Source organism: Lithobates pipiens, unplaced genomic scaffold, assembly GCF_037356315.1.
Source record: "Lithobates pipiens isolate NorthernLeopardFrog02 unplaced genomic scaffold, aLitPip1_a1.2 Scaffold_22, whole genome shotgun sequence".
Classification (NCBI taxonomy): Eukaryota; Metazoa; Chordata; class Amphibia; order Anura; family Ranidae; genus Lithobates; species Lithobates pipiens.
In genome coordinates, this window is record NW_027507784.1 from 252,726,479 (window position 1) to 252,739,364 (window position 12,886).

The window sequence follows — 12,886 nt, forward strand, 5'->3', positions numbered from 1 at the left end:
TGTGATCTTAACTCAAGTCGTGTACAAGTTGCCTCACTCAAGTCGCCTACAAGTCGTGTTGCCCCTGTGTGAACGGACCCTTAGGGTTATAGAAAAAATATTTTAGGGTTAGAAGATAGAGAGCTGGTGTGAGGGAGGTCTGACTCCTAGGACTGGGCATTGCTCGCTGCATGGAAGTTCTATGCCAAAAACGACCAGCCCTGACCTCATGATGCTGTAAGTTAATGTTTCAAAACCAACAGACATAAGATAACTGCATAGCAAAATTTTAACATTTTACCCGTATACAGTGGGCATTATGATTGACTTAAAAAATCCTCTACAAAACTTCAGACTGAGTATCACTTGCTGCTAGAAAGTTTCTTCAATTTATTTTCATGGTGGATTTAGTTGTTTTCAAGGAAGAACGATGAAAGTAAATGTGAAAAAAGGCTGTTCTCCTAGAAGTGATAAATGAAGTCACTATAACCATTATTTACATTGAGTTTGTTTCCACTAAACGCATTCATCTCATTCATCATCTCTAACCAGCACAGCAGATGTTTTCCTACCTGGCCCTACAGCAATAACTTATTGTTTACCAGCTCACAGTGGAAAAAATCTCCTGTCTGCATAATCATCTTAATGTACTACACCACTAGATTATACATGAGGAGACTGAACAATTCATAATTATCAGAACAGACAATCAGACCTAAAAAAACCTATAATGAATATTTCTAATGGGCAATTGTCACTTTTTTTTAACCTCATTTACACAGGGAGCAATTACATCTGTGCAGTCCCATTGTTTTCTATTGGACTTGGCAGCTGCACAGCCAGGGGTCCCAATGTGACATCAAAGCAGGAGTGGGTGCAGTAGACAACAATAGGACTGCCCGCATGGGGATGCACACAACACCAGTGCATGCTTGTGCCAGTGAACACAACCCTGAATGGGGCACAGATGTAATAGCCCCATGTGAACAAGGCATTAAAAGAGAACTTCATGCATAAATGCATATATTGGGCCAAAGACCACATTTTCAGGGCTCATTTACACTTGTGTCCTCTGAGGAGCAGTCTGTGAAGGATAACTCTTCAGAGGGCATTTGACAGGTGATGAGAAAGCGTAATGCCAAATCTACTCTTATAATTTGCATAAAATCTACATTTAATAATCTGCATTCAATTATTACTGGTTTCAGTAATAACCTTAACCTTAAAATGTGAAGGGCAGATGCTGACCGGCATGGAGCAGACTCACACTCCTGTAGCAGGTGATGCAAAGGGTGGCACACTGCTAGTATCATCCACAAGAAATTTTATTGGAAACTCCTCAGACAGAACTTGGTCCTTCCATTGTGTTCTTCCTGAGCAGCCTCCTATAAAGTTTCTCGTGGATGATACCAGCAGTGTGCAACCCTCTTTTTCAACTGGCATAGAATTGTATTATTCTCTAAGCAGATGTCTAGAACACCCACCCCCCCTTACATCAGATGTCAAGAGTCCCCTACACAGAAGCTGGCGGCAGAGTTGGTAAGCAGAAAGTGCAGGATCTGGAGGAGCACCAGAGGAGGGCTGGAGTCAGCTCCTGGAATCTGCTGAATGCTGAGACCAGGGGAGGCAGAGACTTGGGGGTGCTGCCGCTACTCACAGAAGAGCAGGATCTGTAGGAGTTCTGTCCTCCCCTCTGCTCCCAACTACTGAGATCGGGAGGGCAGAAATTAGTTTCTCTGCAGCTGCATGAAGAAGTGCAGGATCTGGCAGAGGTGTTCTGTTCTACTCAGTGCTGCTACCTGCTGAGACAAGGTAGAGGTAAGACGCTGGAGGTGCCGCTGGAGGCGATGCAGAGCAGAGGGATTGCTCTGATGCTCCGACAATGGCGACCATCTTCCCGTTGGGATCTCCCCTTAATCCTCCCCGCCCCCCGGTACCAGCCAATATGATCGCTTCTCCTCTCGGCCAATCTCGCTCCTCCTGCTTCCTGATTGGCCGGGAGGAGAATCAGTGTGACAATAGCGAATATACATTCGCTAATGTCACACAACTGGTTAGGCTCAAGGCGCAGTGCTCTTCTCCCCGAGCCCACCCTTTTTTGAAGCCAATGAAGACTCTAATCACATGCTTAAAAACCCATTGGAATCAATGCGCCCAACATGTAGATTAGGGGGCCGGGCACATGAATAGGGGGCAGTGTAAAACATATACCGTAATGGTAGATCTTCTGTAAAGTGTCAAAAAACATTAAAATGCAAACTAGCACATGTGAAAGTCCATGCAGTTATAAACATTAAAAGCATAAATTACGGGTTGACCTGGATGGACTGGTGTCTTTAATCGGCCTTACCAACTATATAACTATGTAGCATGTATGTACATACAAAGGGTTCCTAACAAAAAAAAAATGTCTGAAATGTAATTTTTATTGCTTTTGATCATTTTGCAGTTGACATATGAATTTATAAAATGATGACTGCTTTGTATCAGTTTGTTACGTAATAGTTTTATCTTGGCTCACCATGTGATCCAATTTAAGGCCACTACACACTTTTTCATCTTGTTTTCACATATATTGTTCCTACATTTATTTGTGCTTTATGCACTTTTTTTCATGCAAAACTTAAATAAGCAAAATAAAATGTGTAGTGAACTCATAATGCTTTACATGCAAAGCCAGAGACCTGTCAGCACTCTGCCTGTTCAGAACGACCTGATATACAGGTGTAGACTGGGTAGTGAAAATGGTTGCAGGTGACAAATTTGGGATCTAATTTCTATCCTTGTGTTTGCTGCAGGTTCCTCTATCTATATCAACACAAGCAAGGTGGTTGCAGGAGTCCCCCACCAGAACAATGTACTCAGACAGTGAGGAGCATACACAGCCACTGATCGAATTAAAATTTTCCAGCAGATCCATTCAACAGAAGCCAATCAGCTTCTGTTAAACAGTGAGAAATATATGTAGCGATACCAACGAAGGAGCTGCTTAAATTGATTCCGTACATTACTCTGCCTCTCAACCCCAGGAATGGGCTCAGCCCCTCTGGCATACCTGGCAATGTGATTAATGGAATACAACAGTAATGACTCACTGACACTGATTAAATATTAATGTTTCTTTCGATTTACTTAGGCAGTAAGAACTCAAAATGGTATTGGTCAGCCAGATCCCGGACAAACAACCAGGATTTGGTTGAAGTGATTTTAATAATGCTAAAACAATTATGCAAATGACAACATTTAATACAGTCAGTAACAGATAATCCGTAAATACCTTCTTCGAACTATTGAGTACTTGTTAATAATATTAAAGGGGAACCCTAGGCCAAACTATTAACCGTTAACTGTAATTAGAGGTCTGACTTAAAGGGAGTGGTATAAGGGCCCTTATAGCAGCAATGACTGTAATGTCCCCGTTGCAGATCTGATTGTCTTCACCGGCATTGAGGAGCTCATTAACTTTTATCCAATAAGGTATAGTACCAAGCCATAGGTTTCTTGAAATGTGGAGAGCTAAAGGTGTCTCTGCACAGTTTTCCAGTAAAACCGTGAGAAAGGATTTGTAAAGGTGGGCTACTGCCCTCTCACCAACATCCAGGCCACCAGAGTGGTGCTGGATGGATGTCAAACAGAGCTATGCCCCTCTCATCTGGGTTGGAATGTGGTATTCTGCGTGGTAGGCCGCAATCCCCGTCACAGCAGCGAGATGGCCTCCACATGAGGGGATCCAGGAAGCAAAGAGTTCTCTTCTGCTGCTACAGTTCTCTTCTGCTGCTTCCTGATGATTGGCTCTCCGCCTCTGCGAATAGGGAGGCTGGGGAAAGAGCAGAGTGGGCGGATGCCTGTGTGAGTGTCACTCTGCACACAGGGAAACAAGAGGGTGAGAGAAGAAAGCCCGCCCAGGGGCTGACAGAGAGTGTCAGTCTCTGCCTGGCGGCCACTGGCGCAGATTACAGGCGGTGCGGGAACCGCGGGTGGCAGAACAGAGCTACATATACATAAATCACATTTTGGCCAGCCCCTTTGGAATTGTATGAATTTTGATCCAGCTTTAGTGAAATACCCCAAGGGTAAAGGGATGCGGCTTTCTATATATCATATTTTGGTCTTGCTTGATTTATTACAGCAGACAGACTCACACAGACTAATGCAACAGCAAGTCTATCCAAGTTTTCTAAAAAATCCTTTAAGATTATAGATTGGTTCTAGAGATCAAAAAAAAATTTTTTAATCAACAAATGTGGAGTTTCACTTGCAACATTCAACTATTTCAGGGATTAGCTGTCCTTAAGAAGGAAATCTCCAAGGTGTACATTCTATGCATTAAAGTGAAAAACCTTCTGTGGTGATGCAGCTCACCCCGAGCCCCCTGTTTTACTTACCTGACCCCGATCTTTCTCCGGCCGGGAATTGGCACACCAGCACTAGCTGGTGTCTCATGTTCTGATTGGATAGATTGATAGCAGTTCAGCCATTGGCTCCCGCTGCTGTCAAACAAATCCAATGATGCGGCCCGGGGCCGAGTCCTGCATTCTGTGTGAATGGACACAGATGCGGGACTCGGGAGCATGCCTGCACGGGTGTCTACCAAGGAGATCACTTCTCCAACGTGGACAATCGATGCGGGGAGGAGCCACCAGCGCCACTGAGGGACCCCAAAACAGGAGGACCATGGCCACTCTATGCAAAACAAAATGCACAGTGGAGGTAAATATGACACTTTTGTTTTTTTAAAACGATGGTTTACAACCCTTTTAATGTAATCTTTCAAAATGGAATTTTACTGAACTCTGGAAAGTCTTGCAAGGATTTGCCGATAAAATGATCTCATCCAAGAAATATGGCAACATATGCATACAGATAAAGTGTATCCAGAACATCTTTGCATTCCAAAAATATGATCTACATTATCTTTTGCATTCCTGCGTACTCAGATGTTGTTTTCTGATGCCAATTCCAGCTCTTTATAGGTTCCAGTGCAAAGTGTTTAACAGCAATCTGGGACAAGTATTACAGCAGAACCACTGCCACTGCAGCCTGAAAGCCAATCTATGAGATAGAATTAGTAGATCGTCCCTTTCTTTGCCACATAGGCATTTATTAATTGATTCGTAATAGAGCTGCAATATGTGGCCAATCAGATTCTTGCTCAATAAAAAAAAATGTATATGAATCATATATATGCCAGTCCACAGAGGAGGGCCATATTTAGAAATGTAGGGATTCTTATGGGTTGCAGCTCTAGCTGAATAGGACAATCTATTTCACTTAATACATAGGTCGCTATAATATACAGGTAAATTAGGTATTAAAAGCCTATACTACCTTTTTACTGCTTGGTTTTTACACGTTTTCTCACTTAAAATATAACCTTGCACACACAAAAATACCCTCTATCTCATTAACATTGAGTAAGACAGATGGAGTATTACATCAAAAAGTGTTCATCATGCATGACATGCTTTTTTTTTTTTACCAAATAACTTCTTATATCTAGAACCTTTTAAAACATGTAACATAAACCCAAACACTATTCTTTTAATATTGCAGCTCATCAATTGAAGGTAGCTGCATTCATTTCCTTTTTTAGGCTTTCTTTTATTTACACCTAGTGATCCAGCCTGTAAGATTGTCATTATTTTTCAGCAGAACAAGCTCTCCTGCAATTATAACAGTTAACGTGTTGAAACAAACCATTTAACACTGACTGGGATGCTTATAATGGTCCACTTTTATTTATCCATGTAAAATCTTTACCCCAAAAGTAAAAAAAAAAACATGCTGTGACTGCTTGAGTAGTTGCAGTGTGAGTTGGAGCTTGGCTACAATGTGTTAGTGTTTTTAAATCTGCTAGTACATCTAATACTTCCCTCCCCCCAGATCAAAGTGGTTCTAAAGGCAGAAGGTTTTTTAACGTAATGCATGAGAGCCGCTGCTTTCCTTATTGGCTCACACAAAGCTCAATCACAGAAGGGGGCAGGGCTGAGCCATGCTCAGCCCATGAATGGACAATGTCTATTCACAGGAGTGTGACTTGGAAAGGAGTCTGATCGCGTGCCCCCAGCACCAATTGGGGTGCTGGGGGTATTTTTGACCCAAAAAGAAGGGGATTGGAGTCACTCTGTGCAAACCCATTGCACAGAGCAGGTAAGAATAACCTGTTTTTCTTTTTTTTTATTCCAACCTTTATGCTGCATACACACGACCAGACTTTCTGGCAGACTAGGTCCCATGGTCTTCCCGACTGACTTTCTGCGGAGTTTCCGACAGACTTTCCAAATGAACGGACTTGCCCACACAGGAACAGACTAAGTCTGTTTGAAAATCCATTTGTTTTAAACGTGATGACGTAAGACGGGACTAAAAGAGGAAGTTCAATAGCTTCCCTTGCGTCGTATTTGGTCTGTCGGAACAGCATACAGATGAACGGTTTTCCCGATAAGAATTGAGTCTGTCGGAACAGATTTGAAACATGTTCTATTTATAGGTCCGTCTGATTTTTTAAACGAAAAATTATCGGATTAGCCCACACACAATCGGATAGTCAGACGGACTGATTCTGTCGAACCTAGTCTGCTGGAAAGTCTCGTCATGTGTACACGGCATTAGAATCACTTTAACAATGCTGCTGTCCAAAGGGGCCCCTGTGCTCATTTATCCAGAGAGGGGGCATGCTACTGGCCAGATCATAAGGGGAAAACAGAGGGAAAAAAACATAAAAGAAAACCGCAATACATTATATTTTTAGTTTTGGGTTTAATACCGCTTTAATTTGTTAGTCAAGTCCATCTAAATCTTCTGGTGAATCTAACACTACCCTCACCCCAGAATGACAGTGCTGCTGTCCAAAGGTTTCTTAGTTGCTCCTTCATCTAGAAGTGTGTTTGTTACTGGCTGGATCACCAGGTAAAAATAAAAGAAAAAAAATACTAAGGGCTCTTTTACACAGGACAGATCCGTGATGATCCGCCCCGTGGACATCCGCTAGCAGGAAGATGACAGGTCCGACTCTGCGCCACTCTCCCCTTTGGGGGATCGGATTAGGATGGACCGCAGAGTCCGTCGTCACCCGATCCGATCCGCAGACGGATGGAAAAGTAGGTTTTTCCTCCGTCACACTTTTTCGGATCAGAGCTGGTCGGATGGACATGTCACCGCTGACATCCGACGCTCCATAGAGGTCTATGGAGCGTCCATTCAGGTCTGCCTAAAAAACTGACAGGCGGGCCTGAACGGACCATCCTTGTGAAAGAGGCCTAAAAAAAAAGCAAAAAGCAATTGCAGCCCCCATATTTAAGGATTGATACACTGCAATATATTATATCTTTGTGTTTGGGTTTAATACCCTTTAACTTTTATAAGTAAGTTTAAGTTTGAATCAAGTTAAATGTTGTTTTTTGCAGATAGCTAACTTTTTGCAGAAACATGTACATGTTTGGTATAACCTGTAAACCACATAATAAATAGAGCTTATTGTGTAGTTAAAACACTATCTTCAAGCATCCTTCAGCCAACTGAAGCTTAATGAAAAAGTTCAGTTTCATTGATATAGGTACTATCATAAATAATGTGTGATAAAATTTAATAAAGTTCTGATTAACCGCCATTTCTTAACATGGCCATCAACTGGCTTAGATCTCCTTTGGGCTCCTGACCTCTCTTCTGGTTTTCAAGGTTCAGCCTGAGGAACATTTGCAATAAGGTCACTTCTTGGCCAGTGACAGGATCATGAAGAGCTGGGCATGTGGGATTGCAATGAGGCCAATGACAATTGTCTATTAAATGAAAGGGACATCCGCGGATGACAGTCTTTTGACCTCTTCGTTCCTGTAGACTTTTCTCCCAACATTGTAGAGCTCGAGCCAAGGTCACTCCTTTTACTTGAAAATCCAGCCAGTTGCTGTTAATAAAAAAAATATTATTAAAGAAAAAAATTGTGCTATGTGTAAATAAATGATAATTCCAAGTGAATAAAACAAGTGAAAAAACAGCAGCGCTCACACATATATCATCATAACACACATCATAACAGAAAATCAAAGTGTTACTCCATGATCAATATATATAGTGTACACAAAAGTTCATCTATTGAAATGTAGTGAGAAAATGGAAAAATAAATCCAAAATTCCAACTAAGAGTCCATATAGTGAACTTAAAAGAAGTGTCAATCCAGTTTCAAGCGGTGCAGACACCCAGTGCTCCCCACGGGATAAGTATGGTAAATATATATGCTTACCAAATACTAAGCCCTTGTACACACGGTCGGACATTCCGACAACCAAATCCGTTGGATTTTGTCTGACGGATTTTGTCTGTTGCATACACACAGTCGGACAAAGTTGTCAGAAAATCCGATCGTACTTAACGCGAGGACGTTATTTTGTCAGGACGGGACTACGTTCAGGCTAGTAGCCAATAGCTTTGGTCTAGGAATTTGATCTGAGCATGCGTGGCACTTTGTCCGATTGGAATTCTCTACACATGATTGGACAAAGTCCGATCGGATCATGTTGTCGGAAAATTTTATAGCCCAGCTGGAAAACTTGGTCCGTCGGATACTCCGAAGGAAAAAGTCCGATGGCGCCCACACACTGCCGGATTATCCTACAACACGGTCCTATTGGACATTGTCCATCGGAATGTCCGACCGTGTGTACAAGGGCTAAGACCTCCCAAGTTCTATAAGCACTTCAGTGAGCATTCACCCCTCACTACAGGTATAACTACTTTAGCTGTCCAGTCAACTTTATTGGATTCCAGAGAGATATCCCTCACAGTGATTACCGTTCAAAGGAACTCCAGAGTCCAACCATTCCACAAATCACGTGGAAGAGGAAGATAGACTCATTGCGCAACATTCGTTTAAAAGGCACACACAAGTTTATTAAACGTTCTACTTACTACAGATCAAATAAAATAGGCTTACAGTATCTCACAAAAGTGAGTACACCCCTCACATTTTTGTTAATATACTATTATATCTTTTAATATGACAACACTGAATAAATTACACTTTGCTACAATGTAAAGTAGTGAGTAGTGTCAATATTTTGTGTGGCCACCATTATTTTCCAGCACTGCCTTAACCCTCTTGGGCAAGGAGTTCACCAGAGCTTCACAGGTTGCCACATGATGACATCACGAAGCTGGTGGATGTTAGAGACCTGTCCTGTTAAACCTCTGTATGGTCTTGGCGACTGTGCTTCCGCTTAGTTTCAGGGTATTGGCAATCTTCTTATAGTCTAGGCCATCTTTATGTAGAGCAACAATTCTTTTTTCAGATCCTCAGAGAGTTCTTTGCCATGAGGTGCCATGTTGAACTTTCAGTGACCAGTATGAGAGAGCGAGAACGATGACACCAAATTTAACACACCTGCTCCCCATTCACACCTGAGACCTTGTAACACTAACGAGTTACATGACACCGTAGAGGGAAAATGGCTAATTGGGCCCAATTTGAACATTTTCACTTAGGGGTGTATTCACTTTTGTTGCCAGCGGTTTAGACATTAATGGCTGTGTGTTTGAGTTATTTTGAGTGGACAGCACATTGACAAGCTGTATACTCACTACTTTACATTGTAGCAAAGTGTAATTTCTTCAGTGTTGTCACATGAAAAGATCTAATAAAATATTTACAAAAATGTAAGGGGTGTACTCACTTTTGTGAGATACTGTATATGGAAACATTTGTTCCTCTGGCACCCTCCACGGGTGTACCGACGTCACTGCTGCTCTGTGCCTAGCCTGACATACGTTTCGTCCAATGGGACTTTTTCTGTGAGGCAGTAAGGCCCCTTTCACACGGGCGGCTGTTCTGCCGCTGTCAAAAGCATGTTTTGTTATTCTGAAATTCAGAGAATCCTGGCACAGCGTTCACTTGCAGTTGTACATTGCAATTAGCTGCGTTTGGAAAATTCTTGCCATTTCTGATGTGCTTCCTATTGTTTTTCTTTCCTTGTTGTCGCTGCTATCTGCAGGAGAAATAACGGAAAATTGTATACTCACCTTTCCCTAATTTTCCTTTCCTGACGCATCCCATGGCAGCACACACATTGGTTTGTGACTCCACCTCCACAACCTGATAGGACTGATTAGCTATAAGATTTGAAGAGGAGTCCACCATTGCATTCTCAGTAACTTATCAACTTAGAGCGGCGGGCTTCTGTGTGCTGCCATGAAATGCATCAGGAAAGGAAAATTACGGAAAGGTGAGTATACAATTTTCCGTTTTCCTGACGCATCATGGCAGCACACACATTGGGAAATAACTCGCTACATGGTTGGGTGCTTTTTAGAAGGTTTTATTTACTCAGGTACAAGGTATGGATGAATTCGTTTGGATGATTGATCTCCCAAACTCAACCGTAGTTAATTGAGCCGGGTCTATTCTGTAGTGCGACATGAATGTGGTTTTTGAAGTCCAAGTTGCTGCCTTGCATATAGTCTCTGGAGATACTCTACAGTACGCTGCCCATGACGCCCCTACCACCCTCGTTGAGTGCGCTTTCAGACTCTCTGGTATTGGAAGACGTTGGACTAGATACGCTTTCTTGATAGCTTTAATCAGCCAGGAAGCTATCGTTCTTGAGGAGGCCGCCTTGTCATGTGGGATGACCAGAAGGTTCTCCATCTTTTTGAATGTACTGGTAATTTCCAGGTAGGTGGAGATGATTAACGTCCAGAGGATGAGGATTCCCGTCTGTATTGAGAAAGACAGGTAGATTAATCTCCAGAATGAAGTGGAAGTTAGACGCTACCTTGGGTACAAACTGGTCCGAGGGTCTGAGGACGACTCTGTCTGGGTAAAAGACTAGATGTGGTTCTTTAATTAGTAGAGCTTGCAGTTCGGAAACTCTCTTGGCTGACGTGATTGCAATTAGAAATGATAGCTTGAGCGTCAAGTCCCATAAGGATATTGATTCTAGAGGAGAAAAAGGTTCCTTTGCCAAAGCTTCCAAAACAATTGACAGATCCCAGGTTGGAAAAACTGGCTTCCTGGGAGACCTTATTTTCAGGCACGCTCCCTGGAAATGCATGATGAGGGGGTTCAAAGCCTATTTGACTCCTGTCATTGCGGATAGGGCAGAGACGTGGACTTTTAGGGTGCTTGAACCTAACCCCTTCTCTAGACCTACTTGTAGAAACTCTAGCACCTGAGAGACTGAAGGAAAGATGGGATCCCAAGACTGCTGTTGAGCTAGCGTGGAGAATTTTTCCCAAATTTTATTATATATGTTGTTTGTTGATTTTTTCCTTGCTTGCTGCAGTGTAGATACTACCCTTAGTGAACATCCCTGATCTAAGAACCTTTCCCTTTCAATTTCCAAGCCGTCAGATGTAACCGCTCTGGTGACAGGTGTAGAAATTGTCCTTGCGAGAGTAAGGTCGGAGACAGTGGGAGTGGAAGTGGCCCCTCTAGTTGCAGGATGGTCGCAAACCATGGCCTCCTGGGCCAGAAAGGCAATACCGCCACCACTGTGGATGTCGAACTCCTCAGCCTGGCCAGAAATCTGGCTATCAGGGGTACCGGAGGGAATATGTACCCTAGGCGAAAACTCCAAGGATGGTGAAGACAGTCGATCCCTGTCGCTGTTGGATAGGCGGTAAATTTAGGAAGCGGGTACATTTGCTGTTCGCTGGTGTTGCCGCTAAGTCTATGTCTGGTGTTCCCCACCTGTGTGTGAGAAAAGCAAAGGCCTGGTGACTGAGAGACCATTTGTTGTTCGAATAAATACTTGACTCAGATCGTCCGCGAGCTGGTTGTGTATCGCTGGGACGTATACTGCCTTTAAATCCGTCAAATGGACCTGTGCCCATTCGATTATGGGTCGAACCTCTTGCATTAGAATTTTGCTTCTGGTGCCCCCTTGCCTTTGGACATAATTTACAGCCACTGTATTGTCCATGCGCAAAAGGACACTTTTCCCTGAGAGAAGGGAACCGAAGGTTAGGAGTACTTGCCATGCGGCCCTGAGCTCCAGAACGTTTGAGACTACTCCTTGTGGGCAGAAGGACCAACGGCCCTGTGCTCCCTTGTCTTGATGGTGTGCTCCCCACCTGAGATGACTGGCGTCTGACGTTACTGGTAGTGGAGGTACAATAGGACGACGGCGTGTTAAGTTGCTGATTTGAGTCCATCATCGTACAAATTTTTTTACTGACCTGGTGATCAATATTTGCTGTGTCATTGAGGACCCGTTCCACTGTGTTAGGAGCGAATTCTGGAGAACCCTCGAATTCCACTGGGACCACTGATTTATTAGGAAGATTGAGGACATTGAGCCCAGGATGCTTAAGCACGTTCTTGCGGGCAGGTGGTCTTCCGACATGAGCCTTTTTATTTTGCGGACGAGTGGTTGTAGCTTCTCTTGGGGGAAATCGACTCTGTTGGTACTGGTGTCTAATTCGGCTCCTAAGAAGACCATTATCTGAACTGGGGCCAGGCTGCTCTTTCTCCAATTTATTATCCACCGAACTGCTGGAGCGTGGAAATTAGTACTGATCAATGTTGTAAGAGTGTTTCCTGACTATCGGCTAGAAGAAGAATATTGTCGAGATATGCAGGACTCTCAGCCCTTTCTCTCTCAGGAGTGCTATAACTGGAAGTAAAACTTTTGTAAAGGTCCTGTGTGCCGTTGATATCCCAAACAGGAGGCTTTTGAATTGAAAGTGTTGTTGACCTATCGCAAAGCGTAGGTACTTTTGAAAGGCTTGATGCACGGGTATGTGTAAATAAGCGTCGGATAAATCGATCGAGAGCATCCAATCTTTTTCTGCTGTTGTTAGTAATATTGATTGGAGACTCTCCATCTTGAAGGATTCGACTAGAATCATTTGGTTGAGGTTTTTTAAATCTAACACCATCCTCAGGTTTCCTGTCTTCTTTGTAACTAAGAAAAG

At 43.1% G+C, this 12,886-nt stretch overlaps 1 protein-coding gene across 1 annotated transcript in view; it reads right to left on the minus strand.

Annotated features, from left to right (window-relative positions):
* Positions 1-3,083: 3,083 nt before the first annotated feature.
* LOC143924566 (palmitoleoyl-protein carboxylesterase notum2-like) overlaps positions 3,084-12,886 on the minus strand; it is a 104,909-nt gene continuing 95,106 nt past the window's right edge. The window contains exon 12 of the mRNA XM_077448944.1: positions 3,084-7,882. Within this exon, the coding sequence (XP_077305070.1) occupies positions 7,579-7,882 (304 nt within the window). The 3' untranslated portion in view covers positions 3,084-7,578. The remainder of the gene's footprint in view (positions 7,883-12,886) is intronic.